General features: G+C 39.6%; 2 protein-coding genes across 2 annotated transcripts in view; one reads left to right on the top strand and one right to left on the bottom strand.

Annotated features, from left to right (window-relative positions):
* Nucleotides 1-21363, top strand: part of LOC135706388 (putative mediator of RNA polymerase II transcription subunit 26) — a 43813-nt gene extending 22450 nt beyond the window's left edge. The window contains exons 2-6 of the mRNA XM_065227996.1: nucleotides 5585-5793; nucleotides 7314-7452; nucleotides 17018-17223; nucleotides 17285-18212; nucleotides 18276-21363. Of these exons, the coding sequence (XP_065084068.1) occupies nucleotides 5585-5793; nucleotides 7314-7452; nucleotides 17018-17223; nucleotides 17285-18212; nucleotides 18276-20677 (3884 nt within the window). The 3' untranslated portion in view covers nucleotides 20678-21363. The remainder of the gene's footprint in view (nucleotides 1-5584; nucleotides 5794-7313; nucleotides 7453-17017; nucleotides 17224-17284; nucleotides 18213-18275) is intronic.
* On the bottom strand, nucleotides 21357-21888 carry LOC135706352 (calmodulin-beta-like). The gene has a single exon (XM_065227969.1). It carries the CDS (start codon nucleotides 21826-21828, stop codon nucleotides 21379-21381), a length of 450 nt encoding a protein of 149 aa, XP_065084041.1. The 5' UTR covers nucleotides 21829-21888; the 3' UTR covers nucleotides 21357-21378.
* Between the last annotated feature and the right edge of the window lie 4186 nt (nucleotides 21889-26074).

Genomic DNA, 26074 nt, shown 5'->3' on the forward strand with positions numbered 1-26074 from the left:
TATCCGCCCAACCCCTAGGGAAGACGCGTAAATTCCCTCTTCCAGTCTGAGGTGAAACAGGCAGACAGCAGCCAAAACATCTTCCATCTTCCAATCGCGTGGTAAAAAGCCACAATCATAAAGAATAATGCTCCCATCTGGGTCCGTACCTGATGGACTGCCGGACTGGGACGACTGCGGTCGGTCGTGGCACAGGTAGGTACGTGTATGTAATCAACGACGAACGGTTCGTCGGTACCTACATGTTATATGCTGGTTGGATTGGAGTAAAACATGAATAGCCTGTATTATTGTACCAGGAACGGAAAAGAAATGATCACATTTTGAATTGAGGTCTCCTTGCTCTTGTTACCTGAATTCAGTCGTCGTCTCTTTCTCAAGGGGGAATTCGGTAACGGTGAGGAGCCAATTTATTGTATGTTTCTAGGGACTCATTTTTGTTGATCTTTATTTTTCTCATTCCACGATTTTCTTCGTTATTATCCTGTGCTGCATAGGAGGAGGACAACAGCATCCCTGAACTTTATTTGAGGTTTATATTTGAATTCACTTTCGTGAGCCGTATCATACAACAGACCCAGGCCCAAGCGCTGAGTGGTTTTTCCTGTTGTAAAATTATCTGTTGACCTGATGACAGCAGAATTGATTCAGCTGAAATTGTGATTTTCTGAGAGAAGCAACAAGAATTCGATTTATCATCTTGTTAAACCATTTCCCCCTCCAAAAAATGTAGCATCCCTAATGACACTCTAGAATGAAAACTTTTGAATATCATCAGATTGAATCAAAGATTCACAAAAAAATTTCAAGACTCTAGACTTTAGCATGAAACTCAAAGGGAGGTGCCGGACAAAGGTGTTATATCCTTGACAAATGGTAAGTTACAAATTCCCTGTTGTCGTTGTCGTAGGCGCCGCCGTATTCGCCGTCGTAGGCGCTGTTGTAATCGCCTTCGTAGTCGCCGTAGGCAGTACCGTTAGCATATTTAAAATTAACCATCAACCGCTGAAACTATATGAACTATCGCGATTTCCGTTCTTCATTACATACCAAAAGAAATTCGAGAACGTAATTTCATTTGAATAGCTTGTTTAGCCAGGGCTTAAATAATCGTCACGTCGGTCATAGCTTGTTGCCTGAACGATGCGTAAAGAGCAAATAAAAACATTGAACGTCGCGTGAAAGTGAAACTTAATGAAGGCCTAAGTACTCTTTCGTAGCATTTAGTTTTCAGATTGGAAAGATCGTCGGTTGCAGTGGCTTGCTTACTGAAAAATGTATAGTAAGATCGCTTGTTTATCGTGTATTTTGTAAAACTTTCCGTTGTCCTCGGTGCCGGGTTTGAATAGTTATAACAACTTGAGTAACGGTATAATGTGATATGAGGAGCTCGGTGGCCTTAGAGCAACCGTTTTTGCTTACTGAGCAGAACATCATGAGTCTAACCTCAAGCCCATTCACATTCAAGATTCGGCAATCGTTTTATTTGTTAACATGACTACATGGTTATAACAACAACTCATGATTAAAAGGGGGCTCGTCTGCCTAGTGGCAAACGGTTTTGCTTACTGAGCAGAAGACCGTGGGTTCAATCCCAAGCTCCTTCGCGTTATATGATCGTTAGGACATCAATTCAGCTTATCGTTTACCAAACGAACCCTGCTGCAAACCCAACACTATTACCCAATATCCCAGTGATTATTCGTGGAAGTACAGAGGACTCCTCGGCTTCCATAAAAGCGAGTGTCACGTCAACACATTCGTACCCCTTCCTTTCTTGACCTGTGTTCGAGCGCGGTTCATCAATCCTCTGCTATTTCAGAACTGGATCGCCATGGGGGCACATCGGCAGAAATACAAAATTTCTTGCACCAGCCTGTTTTCCCACGTTCTGTCGATCCTTTTCTCTAAAACTGGTGAAACCACACATAATCGATATCGGCTCAATGCAAAACGCATGACTCAATACGCCTTTTTAATAGAAACTAAGCGATCGATTAAACATCTGGACGTGAATTTGAGAACGCCAAAAAGAGTGTTGCGAGCAGAAATTTTTGCCGTGGGACATTGGAAGCGGAACACTTTTTCACTTTTCCTGATAAATTGATTCATCTGAGATGCTCGAAAACTTGATCTATAGTTGAAAATGTTTAGTATTCAGGAATATTTTTGATGAGAAAAATGCAAAATTCCAATTGGTGGCAGTGCGCCAGTATTGGCCATTGGTTCCTATTTTGGCCACACCTCAGAAAACCGATTAAATTACAATATACGTGCATTTTGTGGTCGAAATGTTTATGTACACCGATGAATATGATTTGTACCAACAGACTGAACGCAACTGAACATCTCAAAATTGTAAACGACGTAAAATATCGTCAAATGGTGGCCAAAATAGGAACATGGCCAATACTGGAGCGTATCCCTCAGTGCCTTAGTGGTTATGATCTTCCAGATTTCTTGTGTGTGAATAGTTTAGGTGCAAATCAGTTCAGATGTGTGAAAAATCGTAAAATAAGACAATTACTGATGTAAATCGGCAAGATGTTCAATGAAAAATGCTTTAATTTGCGTTGAGAAAAATCCTTCTTCTGATGTAAACAAACGGTTTGGTTGACGTTTCCTCTCGAACTGGCGTGGTGCCCTCTACGTGGTGCATTAAAAAGGCTTATAAGCTTTCTTGCACCCAACCGGTGGATGTAAGATTCGCTTACTATTATGTGGGATTCATCATCAGAGGATGTAAGTGGAGACCGCATGAACCGAGGATGCAATATACCTAGCTGCGGTCCAATGCAAGAGAATTGGAGACCGAAAAATGTGGAGTGGTAGTGAGTGAAATGAATTACGTCGAAAAAAATTGGAAAAAGGTTGCCGACTGGGACTCGAACGACGAACGTTGTGATTATCAGACCTGTGCTTTCTCCACTGCTCTCTCCATGCTTCTGAATATGGATAGCCTAAAAGCAAACAAGAAGCGCTCATTTCCTCTCACACTTGACTTCGTATGTTTTTTTTTCTGCTGGAGAGATTCGAGGCAAGTGTGTGCGTCGTTCTGCCATGTTATACATAAAAATCAAGGCAAATGCTTGCTTGTGTAGATGAGAGCACAGACAGAACACGAAATAAAAAGGGCAAAAAACCATTACATCGCCTGCAAGGTCAACTTCTAACATTCGCTGCGATGTTCATGAACAGAGGATGATAGGAAATGGAACTAACATTCATTGTAATAAATTTTTGGTTTGCGTGTGGGATCCCTCTCGCATGAGTTTTGGGATAACTGAATTAAATACTTTCCGTACTAACCGTATTTTTCTACTTTTACACTACACCCGTTTTATTTCATATGTTAATCTTTCGTTTGATGAACGATTTAACATTTAATACCAATAAAACGAAAATTCTAACCTGTTAATTCACTCACCTAATCAAGTATCCTGAGCAAAAACTTCCACATGACAAATGAAATCGAAATAGTCTTTTACTATGTTCTCATCATGTATGTATGTTACACTCACAACTTTTACTGAGTACCTTCTAGACCATTTATTTCCAAATGATATCGATTATCACACAAAATGACTATTATAAGTGAAATGTCATAAAAAGATAGGCTATGTAACGTGATATCAACTTGGCATAAATCTGCACCAACTTTTCTATGATCCATTCAAAAGATCGATTCAAAATGATGTATTAAATCGGTGAATCGATTATTTTCAAAAAAAATGAATCGATTCACTAAGATCGATTCTTGCCTCAAAATCGATTCTTGCCTCAAGATGGATTCTTGCCTCAAGATCGCCCAATGCTAAACGGCATACTATCGATCGATCATAGCAAGCGTCGTAGTGGAACTAAGGATCAAAAGCTGCATTTACAGATGTTGAGAACGATTAGGGCAAACCCAGGACAGTCGGATTATGATATCGCCAAGAATTTGCCAGCCAATGCAACGTCAGAAGGATTCGTCAGCGGGAATGATTTCGATCTTTTTGGGCCAGTAAGTAACCAAACAGGACACTGAAGCAGAATCTAGTGCTTTGACTATATGTTTAGTATTACTTCTGCGTGAAGTCAACGATTTACATAGTTGAAGATGCCAATTTCAAATAACAGACTTAAGTGATAATTTTTATACGCCACCACTGGAATATCCCTCACCATCCCTCTCGGGGGAGTTTGGTAAAGAGAGATGATCAAACCGATTTGTACCTTCCTAAAATTGTCCTTGCTCGCTTTCTACTCTCTATATGCAATTTTCACACTGCCGTACTCTAACGGAACTATCAATTCTATGCTTTCATCTATTGTATAAAAATTACCACTTTAGTCTGATATTTGAAATGATATATGATATATGAAGAATCTAGTGGCCAAAAGACGTGCCCGGAAGTTTTACAATGAGGTTCTTTTCATGGAAGACGAAACGTACATAAAGATGGATTATGGGCAGCTTCCCGGACAAAAGTTCTATAAAGCCACTGATCAAGGTGATGTCCCTAGCAAGTTCAAATTCGTTTTTGCCGATAAATTTGTAAGAAAGTTTATTATCAGGCAAGGTATGACATGAAGCAAATTTTATAATTCCATACGAGATAGGCACTTGTTACCGGAAGGTGGATGAATCAGGTTTTTAACAGCTATTTTACTATTTTTCTTCTTGACTAATTCTCTGTTTCTTATTTGGGGTTTTATCCTGTAGTTGCTGCCGTTGTTCTCGATCGATCTCACTAGACCACAAACATTCTCTTGTATGAGCTTGGCTGATAAGAATGAAGTTGCAACTCTCGCGACTGAAAGGCGTTGTGACGTTCCATCATATGTTTATTGTGCTTTGCTTTGGTGTTTTAGTTCAAAACTCTTCTCTACTCAACTCTGCCATTTTCCAAATATACATAACCTAACCTCAACCCATCGAACGGTCTCCCATCTTGCCAATTTTTGCAACGTTTACCATAAGTAGCTATATTTTAACTAAATAGCTGTCATCTCTCGCATAACTTCTTTGATCAGCTCATTAGAAATTATGACCCAGCTTCACGATTGGCCTTCAATGCTACGATCAATTTTCTCCTCCACATCATCAATGCTGTTGCCACTTTAAGATACAACCTACCTTTAAAAAAAAATCCCATCCAATGCATCCAGCGTCCCATCTCCCATGTGCCGACCCCGCGAGAGGGTACAATATCGCATCGCTAATCGATCGATTCGATAATTGCCCGTAATGAGGCGTTTATGCCGACCTTTCCACATAAATTATACCAACCGTTCGAATGCGCGAGCCATTCACATACACTCGAAAAAGTAATAACGATTGTTGGGCAGTTAAAAAATTGAACATTCATTTCCCGGCTCGTTTTGAGAAATAAAAGCACTTGCATAGGATGAGTTGATGCTTGTAGCTTGTTGAGCAAAGGGATCACAACGGATTTTATTAATTTTATGCCTTACCCTCTTCGGATGCCATTCCCATCATCCCAGCGCGGTGGGTACACCGTAGTATAGTTTAAGCAAATTATTATTAATTGATTTCATTAACATGAACATGTTTTGTCTTGTCTTTTTCCTTCAACAGAATCACAACTGGTCTCAGAAGACCCCGAGAGCAAGAAGGACGAGTACGCGTTCGATAATCCGGCCTTCAAGACTGGCGATGGAGCCGGTGGAACCACCACGAACAAAACAAACTCCCCGCTGGATCCCAGCTGGACATCGTCGACGACGGCGGCGGCCAAGCAGAACAGCCTCGACAAGCGGAAAACCGTGGACGACAGTTGCATCAATGTGAGTATGTGTGTATATGCGTGTGTGTGAAATGTGTTAGTGTGCAAGAGTTCGAGCTCGTTCAAAAGCTTAATTTTTTGATGATGTTAATTGGCTGCCGGAATTGGTCGTAAGCCCCGTGATTGGTGATTGGAAATTAATAAAGGATTGGAATTTACCGATGGTCTTCATTGGTGAATTTTTGTGTGGGGAATCATTGGGAAAAGTAATGTTACCTCATTCACTTCATCATCAGCATCATCATCGTCGACCGCTAGATCCAGATTTATGTTCAGAGTTCAGATGAGTTGACCGATTTCATATACATAACAAAATTTCATTTCGAGATTCGAATTAATTATCGTTGTTGATAAATAGTTATCGACATCGATAAAAGTAGACCACTCAATATGACTATGTATTTTTAAACTGTAGGGATGACAAAATGTCGATATTTTTTTCAGATACACTTATTTAATAACAGTATCGCTGAAATACCCACGAAACGAAAGCTTAATCTCGCCCCTTTCATATGAGGATAGTATCTAAATGTTCTACCGGGGGTTATGTTTTTCGTATTGTTTAGCTCACATCCAAAAATTAATGTAAAAGTCACATTTTGAAACAAGCATCAAATGAAAGAGAGGCACCTAGGATTTCGTTTTGTAGGTGTTTCAGTAATACTTATTTTAAAATAATATTGTTATAGGGGAAATGGATGTAATGTCGGCATAAATGCCCCTATTTTGGACCCATACATAAATTCAGTAATCGACTAAATTGTCAACAGCGACCAAAAATATCCATTAGTACTTCTAGATAAAATTGATAAATAGCAGATTTTTAGCGATGGGCCCAATCTTAGATCCATAGGCCAACATTAAAGCCATTTTCTCTGTGTAAAAAAAATCGTTGACCCATCGCCTATCCATATTCGAGATGTTTAAAAAAAAGCTGTCTAAAAATTATCTAACAATACGGAACATGGCATAGAATTAAAAAAAAAGCTTACGCAACCAGTTACGTTGGTTGCAGAATTGTGCAATGCATCCAAAATTAAAATTTAAACCATTCATCCGGATTCGGAGTCAACAATTATCGGCCTTAATTTTTCCCATAAGCTTAATTTCCTGCCCCAAAATCACACCGACCATTAAGCCATCAAACTAGCCAAAAATCGCACCTGTTTTAATTGATATTTTTTGCTTGTGTCTGGTGCAACCAAGGCAAACATACATACTCCGAACTTGTTCACTCTTCCGCCATCTCTTCAAATTTTGCCGACACTTTCATTCCCGAACAATCATCACCACCAAGATCACCACAAGAGATCGAAGCTGAAAGCGAAATTTGATCGAAACATCCGCACTTGAGCCGATCCGAATTCTCCGAATGATTTAAAGAAAGAGAAGAGACGTGTTCAAATATTTACATAACAAAAAAAAAACTGCTCGTCGCCAATCATTAACTTAATTAATCATTTCATGATCTCACCCACTCATGTATGTTTTCTTCTTTCTTTTCCGATCTCCCGAAAACAGGCGGCCACTCCTCGGTTGGTCTCGCTGCGCGGCTCCGACTTTACCGGATTGGGGGTGGAGGTGTACGGTGGTCTCAAGGAGGGCATTTTCGTGAAGAAAGTCATGCCCCAGGGCCCAGCGGCTGGATCCGTAAATACAGGTAAGTTCCATATATGTGCAATTTTTCGGCTATGCTGTCGAGTGTGAACTCCCTGCAGATCAGCGACTGCCAATTAAAATCTAATTTATGTCGCCTAAATCACGATCTTGGGAATTTAGAAAATCACAAATAAAATCGCGGGCGGTCCCCAATTTGCGGACCTTATAATGAGCGATCGACGCTCGTCGTCGATTCGTGTAATTTCACCGCAGATATTAGAGCCTGCATCAACCTAATGGAGCGTCTAATGTGTCCAAATTGCACAACTTTCAGCCGCCGAGGCATTTAAGTGTCGTCGGAAATCGCTGCTCATAATAATCCGGACCAATGGGTTATGCTATATGGCGGTACCGGTTCAAACGCGACACCATTCATTGTCGTGGGTCCCATAATAAGCTGGGTGTTGTTTGTTACTGCGTCGCGGATGCTTTCGTCTCTGTATGCATACACCGTGTTGTTGGCGTTTATCCCAAATAAAATGATGCCACAAATAGTTGTTGAAAGTCGTAAAATTTGAATAAATATTTGCTTTGCGATTAGAAGCGCGCCAGCCGCTGCTAGTAAAGAGTAGAAAGTGTTCGTCTGCCCGAGGTGCGCATTACATTATTGATTAAGGTGGAAAAAGGCAAAATTTGTCTCGTCTGTTGATCTTCGTGATTACGTAATGTCTAACATGCTAAATTAAAACAATTTACAATAATAATTGGAGGTTTGGGGAACACCTATAACGGTCTAACAGACTCTGCAAGGGAAAGGAAGCTACAAGTTCTACTCCCCAACGCTTTATAGGGCACTCAAAATAATCGACACGTCAATGCAATGTATGTGTATCATTTGACCGAATGCCGTTTGGCTGAATGGGTCGTTTCGCTGAATGCCTAACAACAAAACTCCAAAGAACTGCCCATGTTTGAAAAAAGGAAAAATCTCATATTCTTTTAAAATTCTGATTTGTCTTAATTTTATGACATGCTGCGTTTACTGTGCAAAAAATAATTAGAACAACATAATTCCAAAGAAATGCTCATGTTAAAAAGGGTGGCTAAAAATACCAATTACATAACTAACAGCTTATCTTTAAAAGAATAATTAATCCATCGACAATATTAAATTTTAGTTTTATACAATATGCAATTTAACAAAAAATCCCATAGTTATAATTTCAAAAAACCAAAATTGTGGAAAGCAAAAGAAAAGGTCACAATACTGCCATTTAGGAATCTAGTAGTGTTAAAAAATTGGAAATCCCATTTCAAGTATTCGGCCAAACAACCCATTCGGCCAAATGGCTGGACACCCATTTTCACGTAAGGACTACACACTTAAACAGAGACCCTGAGTACGGTAAAAAAAAATATCGTCTTAGATCGGTAATGCTCAAAATTACAGATGTTTCGGTATTTTCTCGCTTTATTGCTGAAAACTGTAAATGAAATGACCGAATTTCGGTAATTTTATTTTAATTTACCGAAAACGATAAAAATTTTAGCGGCGGGTCTGTAAATTAGCTTCATCACTGACTTCGGTGAAATATTTTACTGAAGTTTCGATAAACAAAGCGTTCCGTTACTGAGTTCGGTAACGGCCTAGGTAAACGTCAAATCCACCATATTGGAAAAATAAAAAGGTGAAATTATGGAGACTGTTATGCAACACCAAGATGAGCGAATCGTAGATATTTTCCGTAAATAATTAATTTTCGTTTTCTAAATAAATACCGATTACAGATGGCCGATGTTGTTGCTTGTTTTTTTTCTGTCGGTCCAAGTTCCATTCCCGTTGGCGACGATCTTCCAATGCTTGCTTGTTTTCAATGTAGCGCCGAATCTTTCCGACAAAAACTTAAGTTTTCAGATCGTCGCCAACGGTTTTGTTCATTGGTGGTGCAATTTGCAACACTAACTTATTGATCACGACGGCAGCCAAATTTTTGCATAGGTTGCAGTGACCGCCACCTTGAAACAATATTAAAGCAAATTACAGTTGAGTCGGCGACCTTTTTAAAAAATTACAGATCACTCGGTAATTTTCGATTTGCATATCGTCCTCAAATTACAGTTCTCCGGTAAAGTCGACTACAAATCAAGGAATGCACATCGGTAAACGTTACCGATCGTTCGGTAAATTTGACAGCTAGTTTTGCTGATCCTGTTTACAGATGTTTCGGTAATGTTCTCGATTACCGAAAACATTACCGACCGTTCAGCTGTTGAGAATTCGGTAAATGAATTACCGAAGTCGGTGATTTTTTCTAAGTGTGTACACACTAATCCAGGCCTCCATCGTTCGGTAAATTTTGAACTACAGAACTGTTCGGTAAAAGTTTAAAAATCAGTGAAAAATCCAATTATTTGAAAATTTATTCTGAACATGTACAGAATTTGTTCGGTTTACCCCATTAATTGGTGAAAAATAAAAATTTTAAATTTTCTTGATTTCTCACGTGTAACGGTAATTTGAAAATTTTACCGACTTGTTCTGCTGTTCAAAAACCCGGTAAATTCCTACCGACTTCGGTGATCTGAATTAAGTGTGTAGGTGATCATCATATGGAAGAACTCATTTCAATAAGCATCATCGTCACTGGATTAACACGTAAAATTTACGTGATGCTTGGTGATGGAATTCATGATGGTCTCTTGATTCGGATTCCCCTACTCTGCTAGTTGTGTTGTTGCTTCATAACAAAACATTTGAACTGTCAATTAAACTGGGTTGCCAAACATACCATTATTCACAATGAAACAATGTCAGTCCGATGACTGACACTCTCGGTACTGCTGGCACAGCTGCGGCACACTGAGAAAAAAGTTGGCGCAGAATGAGTGTGTAGAGTGGCCACACAGCAAAAACTAAATTTTAATATTACATCCAAGAGGATGCACTTCAATCATGTCGAAAATCTTATGTAATTTTTATGGCCACAAAAATAAACAAACGCAGTAAAAGCAGCGTAATGTCAGTTCATGCACTGTATTAATGATAATTTTGCCCTTTTTGGCAAGTTATATTACACCATGTTTTCGACACTAATGAAGTGCTTCCACTTTGATGTGATATCAAAATTATTTTTTTGATGTGCACCCCTTGAAAGAAACGACATTTTGTCTTCGATAATAAGTTTCTATCTTCAATAGATCATAAACTATTGAAGGTTTCGATTCAAATAGAGTTTTCTTTCTAGGACCAACCATGCCTCGTAACGCGATTGTCCGTGGGTGATTCACTGCAGTGACGGGAAAGTGCTCTGGATCTCTCTTGTGAGGTCTGATGGCTGATGGCAAAACTGCAACGATAGATACTTATAGTACGTGCAGACTACAGAGTTATAACATGTTTTAAGGGTTGTCAAAAAATTGCAACAAAGAAACCACCATCAAGATAGCGCTATAGCATGTTATAACTCTGTAGTCTGAACAAGGTATTGGATTGAAAAATCGAAAGCAATGGCCACTTAAATACTGTTTGCTTCAAAAGAGTTTTCAACGTCAGAACCATCAAACTAATGATGTTTATCATGGATGCAGATACATTCAATATTTCTAGAATGCTGTCCACAATTCCACAAAACTCTGAGAAGTTCGAACATCTGGAGCCTTGAAAGAACCTGAAAGACGTGGAAAGTCCTTTTCAAAATCAAATGATTATTCCTGATTTCTTCAAAACAACTCGAAGGTCAATACGAGAGAGTTTCCGAGGCTGTGGAGCGACGCTCCTGGATCGCTTCCTAGATGGGCCTTTGAACAGGAAATGACTTCCCTCGCCAACCCAGGGTCAGAACCCTGATCATCATCTAGGAGAAGGTCAAAGGGGTTGCTACCCGGCATAATTCTGGAGGATGGAGCGACAGTTCTCAGGACTTCCACAAAAGAACGCCGAGAGCGAGCTTTCAAAGACCGCTCAAATTTTGCTCCCTGCCTTGCTCACAATCAGCGAGAGTAGTATAATATAAACATATAAACATTTTGCAGTGCCACGACAAAAATCGCGACGCAATTCGGTAGTACTGACCCGGCGAAGGTCACACGAAACGAGGCCGAATGCGTGTAATAGTACGTTCAGACTACAGAGTTATAATATGTTATAGCGCTATCTTGATGGTGGTTTCTGTGTTGCAATTATTTGACAACCGTTATAACATGTTATAACTCTCCAGTCTGGACAGCGTTTAAGTCTTCTTCGTTCCGACGAGGGACACTGAATGTATTTAAATGCAGTCTAGTTTTTAAAGTATCGGGATGTTTGGGTTCTTAAAGACTCCAACCTTGCCTTTCAGGAAATTCATTACCGAAAACCGGTAATACCGGTCCTAAATCCATTACCGAAATACCGCTTTTACATGACTCAATGAAACGGGTATTTTCGGTAATAAGTCAAAAGCTCTAAAAGAGTCACAAACTTTAAGCTAAAAATCGACTTTCCATACGCAACTTTGATCTGGATCCACTAGCACTACCCAAATGGGCTATAGTAGAGATCACATTAGTAATATAATATGTACTTTGACACAGCACCTCCAGTAGCGAGGCAAAAGATTGCTTGTGTAAATGCATGTCCACATGATCCTGCTTTCTCGTACTTTCGCTCTTTCGAAATGTCATACTTGCTCTACTACTAGAGTAGTATCCAACTTTCATTTACGTTCATAGGGTTTTCGATCTAATCACAACCCGCGCTTTATCTCTCTTTTTTGAACGGAAAAACTTGAATATTTCTGCCAAAGATGACTTTCAAATTTATTCACCTTTCCATACGTACCGTTGGATTTGATAAAGAGTCACAAATTGTTGAGATATTGTTCAAAATCTAATACTGCTTCTTGATTCTACATTCGTCCTACGAGTTTCAATTCCATCCTAACGCATTGAAACGCCATTAGATTTTCTTCGTCCTACGAATAAACGTAGAAAAAGGGGATTTGCAGGGAGCGCTTCTTTTGTTTTGAGAACAATGAGCGTAAATATTCATACAATGCGCTCTAACAGGATTTATGTTGTAGCTAATGAACTAACGCATCGGAACAAACCTATAATTGATTTGTGCTCGGTGAAATCATTGATATAAGTGATCTTTTCTGATCGATAGAACGGAAATGGACCATTACGACGAAGTACCCTACTCCTAATAATTTAAATGTTTAGTTGCCGACCAGATGCAATCAAAATGACTTTACATTAGATCACACGGCAATCACAAATGTATTGTATATAGTGGAAGTAAACCAATTGAATGTAGTTTTATTAGGGTAAAGGGCAGTAGGGAAAGTATTTTTAACTTGTATTTAATGAGCATTAGCATGAGCATGATTGACCGCCCACGGTTGCTACTCTGTTATTGCCAGACCAGCTGTATTACACTGAGAACCAATCGACGATGCTTGGGACTAGCAATCATCCTCAATGTGTAAAAACTGGTGATCTAAAACTAGGCAATACCTGCGCCGGCCGGGCCTGAACACAGGTCAAGAAAGGAAGGGGTAGGAATGTGTTCACGTGACACTCGCTTTGATGGAAGCCGAGAACACCTCTGCACTTCCATGAGGAATCACTAGGATATTGGATAATAAGGTTGGGTTTGCAGCAGGGTTCGTTTTGGTAAACGATAAGCTGAATTAATGTCCTAACGATCATATAACGCGAAGCAGCTTGGGATTAAACCCACGGTCTTCTGCTCAGTAAGCAAAACCGTTTGCCACTAGGCAGACGAGCTCCTTTTTAATCATCAAGTTGCTGTTATTACCATGTAGTCATATTAACAATTAAAACGGTTGACGAATCTTGAATGTGGATGGGCTTGAGATTAGACTCATGATGTTCTGCTCAGTAAGCGAAAACGGTTGCTTTAAGGCCACCAAGCTCCTCAGATCACATTATACCGTCACTCAAGTTGTTATAACTATTCAAACCCGGCACCGACAACAACGAAAAGTTATACAAAATACACGATAAACAAACGATCTTATCCTACATTTCACACTTCTAAATCTCAATTTTAAATGCTCAAAAAATCTCACACTAGCGAATCAATCTTCGAAAAAGCTTCCTTATTTCTCGCATCTACTTGCATCGCGCATCACCTTTTTGCAGGAAATCTTCAGAATCGTCATCAATCTTCTTTCTATCTACTCAGCGTGCAATCAGCTAGCCAAAGCACAACACAATCTTTCCTGCAGCGTAGATAGAGTCGTCTCCCTCGCCTGGAACCGCGTTTTTCCGCTCAGTAAGCAAGCCACTGCAACCGACGATCTTTCAAATCCGAAAACTAAAAGCTTACGCCTTCATTAAGTTCCACTTTCACACGACGTTCAATGTTTTGATTTGCTCTTTACGCATTGTTCAGGCAATTATAACAAGCTATGACCGACGTGACGATTGTTTAAGCCCTGGTTAAACAAGCTATTCAAATGAAATTACGTTCTCGAATTTCACAACATGAACTGAACAACAGAAATACGTGATAATTCATATAGTTTCAGCGGTTGATGGTTAATTTTAAATATACTAACGGTACTGCCTACGGTGACTACGACGGCGATTATGACAGCGACTACGACGGCGAATATAATGGCGCCTACGACGACGACAACAGCGAATTTGTAACTCACCATTTGTCTAGGATATAACACCTTTGCAGGGCACCTCCACTTGAGCTTCATGTCTGCAATCTGTCACTGTTTGCAAAAATATTTAATAGCAATTACCTTTGTTGTAATACTTCCTGCATTGCCATGGTCATCTGGGAGGAGGTTAGCGTCTAGTGATTTCCCAAGGAACCGTTCACGGCCACCAGCTATCGTCCGTCAAGTCTTGGGCGTATCCAGCGAGGCATCCTTCAGCTTGCTCACAATCTCCGACACTGGTGAGAGACCAGCAGACGAGCTCTTTTGCAAGCCGTAAACTCGCTGATTCACGGCAACGTCGGCCACCCAAAACTAGCGGCGAACACATTATCAGCACTTTCCCCGGCGTAAATTAGCAACAGGACCAATGTGGTCCTAAGCACTCGGTTTGGCTGTCCTTGATCTAGTTTTCAAATCATGAGGTAATTTGATGCGCCTCGTGAAACTGACAACTTCCCCGGTGGCATCCGGAACATGTCCGGTTGTGGCCAATAATGGGGTCCTTAATAATGTTGTTAGCGGTCACAGTAGCCAACGCATTTTCTACAATCGATAATCGTCTGTCTAAAACTAGGCTGAGGGAGCCTCCCTGGACATTCATTATCAATGGATGGTCATAGTAAAGCCAAAGACAAACAGACATAACACTCACAATCACATTCATCGCAAATAAGGTTTTAGTTGGGAATGTGCTCGCATTTGTCATGGTTGTCAGCGTTAAGCAAGCTACCACATTTCAAACTTATCAGTAATGACAGTTATTTTTTGGGTAAATTTAGTAGATGTTAGCTCTTGAAAATGATTAGTGGCTAAGGCATCCCACTGAAGACACACCACATCTGTCGAATACAGAAAAAAAGTTGTACATCCAAACTGCTGCACATTGGTCATTCCACTAGTGTAATATTACGCTGCACGATGTCCACAGAATTTGAAAACAAGTAGTTATGATATCTGTAATATTTTATCAACGTTTACCAGTTATTGATGATCAATAAATCATCATGAATATCATTGATTGATACATATTTTATTTGTTTGATGTGTTCACATTAAAGTTATGAGCGGTGGTAGAAATGGCACTCATTAGTGATGCATTACCACGTTTGAAAACTTGTTTCCAGCAAATTAAAACCCCACTTAACAAACAAAACAAATCCCTAAGCTTCGGTGAATATTTTCTACGATCCGTATTTCTGCAAATTTCAATCAAACCGACATCAGTGACCTGCATCTGTTTTGTTTTTATTCAACACAGCTGAGGTGTTGACAGATCGAGGGAAAAGTAACTAGTAAAACATTGCATGAACGAGGGATACTCCGGTTGCAAAGCAATGCTTGGGAATGTGCATGATAGAGGGTGCTAGTGTACATGCAAAATACGGTTGACGAAATTTTGTAAGAATGTGTTGTTGCATAATGTGAATTATGTCTGTTTGTCTGTGGTACAGCCGTGATGAAGCGGGTGAACCAAACATAAGCGAAGTATGAATATGTTTGAATTGTGAATTTTGGATCTAAGTAAATACTCCAACATAGGTACCTCTTCATAGATGTTGATTTTTTTTTCTGCGATAATTAATGTAGGCACTCAATTTCCCCTACAGCTTAGAAACGAAATTTTTAATAACTCTAGAAAGTAAAAGTACGACCATGCAGTCGCTGCAACTACTATATTTTTTTCCTCTCCTCGAATTGTGATTGGATCATATGCCTATAAAACTGCACAAGATGATCGACTCATGCATTATTATGCTGCGAGTATGGTCGCCAGCTATGCTGCTGCTGCTCAATTGCTGCGGACAGTCAATTTCCAGATCTATGCTGATTGCAGTTATTATTGCCCGTGTCAGGTTTCAGTTTTTGCTGGTTTGGGTTGGCGCTGCATCAGGTCCAATTGCTGGCGGTCGAGGTGATGCATGGGGGCAAAAAACTCCAGGACCGGTCAAAGAATCGATACTAGGGGCGCGCGAGCGGTCGATGCACGTGTTCCAATCTAACAGTATCTTTTGTATTGGCGTCGTCCGTCGTGCAGCGTGTGCAGATCCCCTTCCCTTCTGCAATGAATGTGGTCGATCGCGGACTATTATGTGGCTTGGCATTGAAAAGTAAGCAACATATACGCGACTTGTCAGGAGATTTATGTGCGGAAAAGTTGCGCACGGTAATCACACAGGTTCACTTCGCCGGCGTGGAACTTCGAAAGGTGCTCTTATGCTTGTAGTGTAGAGGGAGCGAGAAAAAAAGGCATAACTTGGTTACCACGATGGCCTACATTCCTTAGAATAATCGATCATGCTGATGTGGTGGAAAAAATGCGATGAATGACAGCGCTCCGAGAGGGCGAATGCGTTTTTCTCGAATTATTATAATGGATTATAGGGTGTAGGCTAATTTGTGATTAAACTTAGTAATACTAGCGTGGAGGTTATTGAAATGTGCTACAATCTAGTTTATCAGAAGAATCCGATTAGACACATTGATGCAAACTTTGAGTCAATATACACAATGCAGTTTAAGACCCATTTACATTTATGTTAACTCCTCCAATTTAATTTACATGATTATTTGGAACAAGTTGAGCCAAATATTTAACTGGCTAAAAGCATTTGAGTGTAGCATTACAAAAAACTACACCAGCCTTTCCGAAACCATTACATATTCTAGCTTGTTAACATTCAAGATAAAAACGCTTTAATTGATTGAGAATATTTGAATATTACTTCTACTCTACTACAAGCTTTTTAAATATTATTGTTTTGAAGTAATTGTTGAAATACCTATATAAAATTAAGCTATTACCACAAATTTGCATCTGTACTGTGAAAAACTTTGCTGAAGGCAGCTTCAAAGCAGGAGAGCTGGTAATGAATGGGAATTCTTAACAAAACATTTCTCAGTTTACTATTTAAGCTATTTGTAATGAAATCAATTTCCCCTCCACAGGTGACAGAATCACCAGCATCACAATCGACTTTCGTCACATCGTCCAAGAGGACGCGATGACCATCCTAAGCTACGCTTCTCCGTACAACGTGCAGCTGGAGTGTGTAAGCGGCGAAAAGATCCCTCCGACGCAAAGCCCTAAACCGGGACATCAGGCCCTCACCCATCCACTGGTGCGGTCCAGCAGTCAGTCAGACATGAATACGGTGGGATAATTTTAATTACCTGAACAATATATGCAGATATTTCAAACGATTACTCTTTCAGATTGAACGCAACTCCCGCAAGGATGGCAACTCCACGCTCAAGATGGAACAGCAAAGTCCAACCACGCTGAACAAGGTGCTACCGACCGTGCACAAGGAAAACGAGAAGGAACCCAAGAAGCACTCGTTCAAGCAACAGATGAAGGAGATGATCGAGGAAAAGTTTCAAACCAAACATGCCGATGTCGAACGTAAGGACTCCAACGCCGCCGAAGGCAAGAAGGGACACAAATTCGGCATTCGCGTCTTCCCACCATCTGTGAACGATAAACTCTTCGGAAAAAGCCCAAACAAGGTCCAAGCCGACAATGAAAATAACACCAATATCGAGAAGAAGGTATCCGATGAGCAGAAGGAAAAATCGCCATCACCTCCGGTTGTGAAGAAACGCACCAAGGAACCGAAGATCGTTCCCGATGTGATTGTAATTGAATCCGCGACGACCAACATAACCACTACCATGCCCAGCGAGTTTCAGCGACAGAATAGTCTAACATCCAGTGGAATCAAACGAGACGCTGACGGAATCCCGCAGGAGATGCCTGGATTCATGATGCAGGCCGCCAATGCTGCCAAGGACAACCGGAAATCTACCAGCGTCATCGACGCCGAAAACAAACGCAAAGGTAAAGCTCCTAGGCCACCACAAAACGAAACCGAAATGGACGAAAGTACAGCCACCATGGATACCACACTGAGCATGGATACAACCGATGCGGCTGTACACATGGAAACTGAAGTGAGGAAATTCAACCTGAGCGATCGTATGAACTTCTCGGATAACTTCGCCGAGGAAGTACTCAACTGTACGTTTGAAAGCGTCTCCGGAGTGGAAAAATTCGAGGAAAAGGGACCGAGCAATAGCTCAACACCGAAGAGCGAGCGGAAGAAGTCCTCGATGACGGAGAGCATGACGCATGAAGAACATGGTAAGTTTCTTCATATCTCCTTTTTTGCCATATAGTGTTAAGTTCATTCTTCTTCGTTGACAGACTCAGACACCGAACAAACCCCGATAGGTAGCAACAAAATCGAGCTGGACTCCAGTGATATCACCGTGCACCAGAGTTCACCGAGTCCATCGAGCAGCGAAGAGATGATTGATGACAGTAATCGGCGCACCGCCAGTCTGGGTGACCTTTCCAAACTGGAGACTCAAATTTCCAATCCCGGAAGCAACTGCAATACTCTCGAGCGTGCCCAGAGCCTGGAAATCACCGGCGACGTTGTGACGATTGCCGGCACCGGAGCCGTCGTAGTTGGAACTACCACAGCACCTGGAACCAAGAAACGTAAGGCGTCAATCGAAGGCCAGGTTGATATGGAATCGAAAGAACCGAAGCTGACCATTGGAATCGATGGGCTAAATTCGCTGCAGCGAAACCGTCTTAAGGGAGCTTCCGCTTGGGGTAACCTGGAGGACGCCATCAACTGCGGTGAACTGACGAACAGTTCGTCGGAAAGTGAGCTGAAGACTTCCACCGAGGAGATTATGGAACAACAGGTCACTGTCATTGAAAATAAATTGGATAACGTAAAGGAGATGGCTAAGGAACAGTTGATGGAAATCAACACAACGGTGATTCAGATGGTTAATGAAGTGAGTCCAATGAATGGAACCGTCATCAGCATGGAAGACGAACCAATGGAAGAAAAACATGAGAACATTGTTGAGATCGTAACAGTAGTTGATAAAATCGCTCCAGCAGTGATCGTTGCGGAAGAAAGAAAGGTGGAAAAAGAGAATGACAGGGAACATGTTTCATTAACTACAATCAATATGGACTACAATGGCGTTTATCCAACGGAATCGGAAGAAAGTGGCAACAAAACTGACCACGTCAAGATCGCTAATTATGACACAAACATTCCTGATGACGTGAAAGTATCACGCTATCCATTTGGAAGTCTTGAACGACCAAAATCTGACGTCCTGAAGAAGCTATTGGGTCAGAAAGAAGAGCTGGAAAATACCCCGTCCGTGTTCATCTCTGGCGATAATGATTCCAACAAGATCACAATCGAAAACAACTATCTCGATGTCGGTGAACCGATTAGTCTCACCTTGGTCAACAACGTTGAAGACATTTCGGTTGAAAATGATCAAACTGAGAGCAGTCAAGCTTCTCCCGTCTTCTCCAGCAACACAAATGGAGTCAGCAGCATCAACATATCTTCATTGGAAGTAGATTTGGCCACATCCTTGAACAACAAGCCTTTCACAGTAGCCCCCAAGTTTTCGCTGGACAACATTGTAACGATTTCCACTGAATCATCTCAACCATCTTCGATCATCCTAATCGATGACGAAAAGCTCGACTTCAGCCTGCAAACCTTGGATGACTTCGACGACAGTATTGAAAATACCATAGCTCCAGAACCTCAGCTGAACTTCTCGTCAGATACTAACAAGACCGTCATTGAAACTACTCCACCCATGCCGGAAAAGCCCAAAACTCCGAACAGCTTTGTCACGGAAATCACAGTCAAAACCCCCGAATCGGAACAAAACGGAAAACCTGAAGAACCACCGAAAGTAACCAAGAAGCCTCCGAAGCCGGAAAAACCAACGACTCCTCCGTCTAGAATTCCTGTCGAACGAAGAATGTCCAGCGAACACAGCTATATTCCTCGCAACACGGAAATCAAATTCACAACTTCTACATACGACTCCGGCAAGAGCCACGAGAAGCGTCCTCTGGGTATCGATCAGATTCGCTCCAACTTCGAACGCAGCAATTCCAAGCCAGATATGCGCGCATACGAACGAAGCAACTCCAAGACCGACATCCGTGCATACGAAAGAAGCAACTCTAAGACCGATGTCCGCCCGTTTGAACGTAGCAATTCCAAAACCGACGTACGCCCATATGAACGCAGCAACTCCAAGACCGATGTCCGTCCATTCGAGCGCAGCAACTCCAAGACCGATGTCCGTCCATTCGAGCGCAGCAACTCCAAAACCGACGTTCGCACATTCGAACGAAGCAACTCCAAAACCGATGTACGATCTGTGTTGGAACGCAGCAACTCCAAAACCGAGATCCCGGTACTAATCCGACGAACCTCGATCCCATCAATCAACTTGAACAACTCCACCGCAGTTAACTCTAGCCCACAGCCCATGACGAACGGTAACAGCAACGGATCGAGCCCACCGGCCACCAAAGCGAGTCCATCGCGAATTCCAGTGTTCAATTCGGTCAGTAAATTGAACAACGGCCATGACAGCCCACGATCACCGCCACCGTTCGCTCAACACAACAATAATAACAACAACAACAACAGTATCAACAACAACAACAACAACAACATTAGCAATAAGGTTTCAGTAAGCATCACCTCGATCAAGAACCAGTCAAAGCATCCGAGCGGCAAGTTGAACGGAAACTGAAGCCGTTCGTCATCCAGGCAGGCCGCAAGCGAGTGTGAATACTGATTTTAAAATGGTGCAATTGAGTGTAGAACGTGTACACGAGAGCTTCCGGAGATTACGAATGGTTAGTGCCTAAGTCCAGATATATCATTCCCTTGAATCTAATTCAGAGTGTAACCGAATGCTAACAATGGGATCTACTCACGGGGTACGCGTGAGCGGATTGTATCTATATGCTAGTTTTGTAAGACAGTGCAAGGCGGAACATGTGTAAATGTATGATAACCAGAAATTATTGCGAGTAACCGAAGCACTGGCAGTATAGTAGAATACAGTGGAAATGTTTGGCCATATTTACAGTTTATTCTCATTTTATATGTACTTGTAAAATATATCAGTAAAACGTAAATAAATGCGCCACGATCAAGCGAGCGTATCTAGTTGTAAGCTAAGGAAACCTAGACATATAATGTTTGACTTATTTTGTTAATTATTTGTTAAAACGATGGGGTATAACAATTACCATATTATCGGAAATCTTCACTGCTTAGAATGCAACGAACAGGTAACTTGGTGGACCAAGTTACCTCAGCTTCCAACGGGAGATCTATTTCAGTAACCATTAAACGACCATAAAAATCAGATGTTTGTAGGCATAGGTATTTTATATTTTCATAGTAGTAATAAAAATGATTAATACCCGACGTTCCCCTCACCAATCACTTAGTCAACATGATCACAAATTCCTCATAGTTGATCTTCCCGTCTCCGTCTATATCCGCTTCTTCTAGCAGATCCGCCAACTCGTCATCCGTCAGACGCTCTCCAAAGTTCTTCATTACAGCCGACAGCTCATCGACGGTCAGAAATCCGTCTCCGTCTTTATCGAATATCTTGAAGGCATCCAGTAACTCTTCATCCGATGAACTTTCCCGAGACTTACGGGCCATCAACATGAGAAATTCGTTCAATTCAATCGTCCCGCTTCCATCCAGATCGACCTCGTGAATCATCTGCTCGATCTCCGCCATTGAAGGATTCATGCCTAATGCCCGCACGACCATACCTAGCTCCGAGGTTGTGATTGAACCGTTACCGTCCTTGTCAAACATCTCGAACATTTGGCGGAACTGTCGTTCCTGCTGCTCCGTAAGACTGTGAGCGGACATTTTGTTTTATTTATTGACACTAAAAATGTAAACAGCAACGATAAATTTGGAAGAGCTTGTTTCCGGAACGTGAGTTTATGAAATAATAAAATCAGTCATTGTTAAAACGGTCATGGCATACTAACGTTGACCCCTATCGATTATAGTCGCCATATTTATAGTCTGGCGGATAGAATTTTGATCTATCAAAAAGCGGAACCTATACTACGTGTACATAACACAGGATTTCAGCCCTTCGCAGCATAATCCCAATCGTGTTTGCTTCTCCGACTTCGGCAATTCTGCAATTTGATTTATCCATGGCGCGGAGATTCGTGAGATCCCAGAGCATCATCGCTCCATGATTCCTCCGTAAATTTTCGCTGCAAAGTTTGGCCAAGTTGATTTCGCAAGATCGTTCTTCACAGATGGATCCTAGGATGGATCACTAATAGAGGCGTCCGCTGGTTTTGGTATTTATAACTAATTTCATAGCCTATTGGTCCCAAGCAAATCGATTAACTTATCCCATTCTAGAAAAAAATTCTAGTAGGGGAAATGTTGGCTTCGGCAATACCTTAACCTATTATCGGGGTAAACAAAGTCCTAGAGCACTTAAATGTGGCCAATGGATGCTCAAAAAAAACACAATGTATCCACATACCAAAATTGAGCCCTCAAAGACATTGTTTACACCCTGACGATAATAGGTTAAGGTATTGCCGAAGCAAACATTTCCCCTACTACATTATGTTTTTTTTTTTTTTTTTTCTCCCTTTTTATGGCACAGACCTGTTGGTCCATATTAGCCAGGCTATCAAGTGATAGTTGGTTGTCAATTGACGTATACGGTATTTATGTTATGTTTTGGTTAACTTCTGCCAGAAATTTTCAAGCAAAAATGAACAGTATGTCTTGGAAAGGAGTGCAAAATAAAAGATTTAAATTTAAGGAAATGTTAAAGTCTAAACAATTAAAAATTCGCGATCGGTTTGCTCAAACATTGGTTCCAACCTCTTTTATAAAATCGGCTATTTGAAGGTATTCATCGATATTTTTATTTTTTAGGATGCTGATGAATTTGGATTTGTCTGCTAATACAGGATAGTTATTTCTGATCAAGTTTCGATTTGGACATTCATAAAGGATATGCAGCAAATTTTCCTGGACTCCACAGATTTCACAATTTTCAGTTCTTATTAAATTCCACTTATATAGCCTGTCTTTAGTTGCTGTGTGAAATGTTCTTATTCTTCCCATTGTAATTGTTTGTGTCGTAGTCATTTCCATTTTATGGTACCATGGTTTCATTGTTATGTTATCCATTATTTGATAATGTTCTTTTCCCTTTTCATTTGATAGTTCTTTGTATTCCTCGTTCCATTCTGAAAGTAATTCATTTTTAAAACTGATTAGTGAGTCCCCTATACTTAGAGGATAGTCTTCAATTCTAGCTTTGGTAATTCCTAGTTTCGCTGCTTTATCAGCTCTGTCATTTCCTGTTATATTTGTATGACCCGGAATCCATTGGATAACCACCTTTTGAAAGTTATTGTAGTGAACGAGAGTATAAAATTTCTGTACTAGGTAATTTTCAAAACTATTATTTATTAGGGCTATACAGCCGCTTTGTGAGTCAGTTAGAATAACTACTTTAAATTGTTCAATAGTGATAGCATATTCTAGTCCTTCAATAATACCTACTAGTTCTGCATTCATTATTGTAAAATTAGAATTTAGTTTATTACTGAAGGATATTTTATTTTCATGATCATAAATTCCATAGCCCACACCGACATTTGTTTTTGAGCCATCAGTAAAAATTTTAAAATATGAATTGTAATCTTCTTGGATTAATTTTTGAATGGTTAACTTCTGTAACGCTAATGGTGTATTTTTCTTATGTAAAGATGCTATTATAGGTACTATTTCAATAACATTAGTATTAATTGATTGATGTATTTGTATCTGTTGGGTTTTACATTGTAGTGTATGGAAGTTGTTAACTGATGCAATCTTTTCTAGAAAGCTATGGTGTTTAGGTAGTTCATCTGAATTAATTAAATCTTTTAAGTGATCATTTATTGGACTTGTTTCATAGTAGAGTGTTTTTAGCAATTCTTTATAAGTAAGATATTGAGATCTGTATTTTAATGGAAGTTCTCCCAATTCTGCATAAAGTATGTGATTTGGTGTAGATTGTAAATAACGACAAGAAGTTCGAATTGAAGCATTTTGTACTCTTTCGATCCTAGATAAATCTGTCTTACTTGCTTTTGAATATACCGATAATCCATAATCTAATTGAGATCTAACTATGGAGTTATTTACTTTTTGAAGGACTTTCGGGTGACACCCGCCTTTTTTCCTGCTTAACATTTTTAAAATATTAATTTTTTTCTTAGCTTTATTAACCGTTTCTGTAATGTGTACCTTAAAATTTAATTTGTAATCAATCCAAATTCCTAAATATTTATGTGCATGTTTTATTTCAACTGTTTTGTTGTTGATTTTGATAACTATATCATCTGGAATATTGTTGTTCATGAAAACTAATGTTGCCGACTTATCTGGGTTGATTTGCATTCCTAAATCTTCTAAATTTGAACAAATTGTGTTGAGCGTTCTGTTCATGTTGTTATTAGTATCTATTGCATCTACACCTTCTATGACAACAGCAAAATCATCTGCGAATTGAATGAGTGTTCCTTCTTCTATTGTTTCATGTAATTTAGTTGTGTAGATATTAAACAAAATAGGTGATATCGGGCAGCCTTGAGGTAGTCCCTTATTTGTAATCCTTTCTATTGTAGTGCCATTATTTAATGTTAATACTGCTATTCTTTTTTTTAAATAGAAATATATCCAATCTATTAAATGTTCCGGAAATTTCTTTTCTTTTAAAATTCCCAGTAATATAGAAATATCGACGTTATCAAACGCCTTCGATAGGTCCAAAAAGGTGACCATGATACATTGTTTCCTGTTTTTAGCGCCCTCTATTTTAGAAACTAAGTAATTAACACAATTTATTGAGGATGTTTTGCTTTTAAAACCAAAGGAGTATTTCGGTATAGTATTATTGGTTTGTATGAAATGGACTATTTCTGATTTAATTTTAATATTGATTATTTTTAAGAATGTAGGTATTAAGCAAATAGGTCTATATGATGTGTGGCAAATTTCATTTTTCCCTGGTTTAAGAATTGCAACTACTTTTACGGTTAACCAGCTGACTGGGATGTTACGGCTATTTAAAACTTCATTACACATGTTGACTATTACATTAAGAAGATGAATGTTTGTATTTTTTAAAATATGATATGAAATGTTATCAGGACCTGGAGCAGAACTGTCTTTTTTAGTTTTTAGAGTGTTGATAATGTCATTTATAGATAGTTTAAGTTGATTTGAATTATTATTTACATTGTATTCTATATCATTAGTTATTGTGGGAAAGTTTAGATTCATGAATTTGTTAGCTAGTTCTCTGTTATTCAATAGTTGTAGATTATTTTTTTGAGGAAACCCTCCACTTATTACTTTTACTGTTTGCCATAATTGTTTTAAGTTTAAATCCGGTGTGAGAGTATCTGTGAGATCTTGAAAGTTTTTTCTCTTAGATTTTTTAATTTCAGTTTTTAATTTAGCTCTTGCTTTTCTGAAATATATCAAGTTTTCCATGGTTAAGTTATTTAAGTAATTTTTAAAAGCTTTATTTTTTTCATCAAAAAATTCTTGAATTAATGGATTCCGCCATTTTTTTGGGTAAAATTTTTTATTCGGTTTGTATTTTGTTTCATCAATTTTAGAAATAAATAAGTTACTTAGTAGTTCTGGTGATGTTATTGTGTTTGGATCTATTTCATTAATGTTTTTAATTGTTTTTTTCTTATTTATAAGAGTACAATTATAGAAAAAATGTTGAGCTTGATTAATCATTTTAAAAATTATTATTTTATGATCTCCGCAGATTTCTTCATTTAGTACAGACCATTCAATTGTTGGTGCTAAACATGATGAAACTATAGTTAAATCTATTGCAGAAGGAGTAATGGTTGGATGTTCCAACATAGTTGGTGACCCGTCGTTCATGATAATTAAGTTCCTGTTTTCAATTAGTTCTAAAATTAGTTCGCCTCTTGTACACGTTTTGTTGGCTTCATTCCATACAGAATGATGAGCGTTAAAATCCCCAGCTATTATTGTTTTGTATTTGTTTAGGTCAATAAAATTAAATAAGTCAGTCAAAGGTTTTTTAATTTGA

The sequence above is a fragment of the Ochlerotatus camptorhynchus genome, unplaced genomic scaffold (assembly GCF_037179485.1).
Source record: "Ochlerotatus camptorhynchus isolate MF236.1 unplaced genomic scaffold, CSIRO-AGI_Acam_v1.1 ptg000277l, whole genome shotgun sequence".
Lineage (NCBI taxonomy): Eukaryota > Metazoa > Arthropoda > Insecta > Diptera > Culicidae > Ochlerotatus > Ochlerotatus camptorhynchus.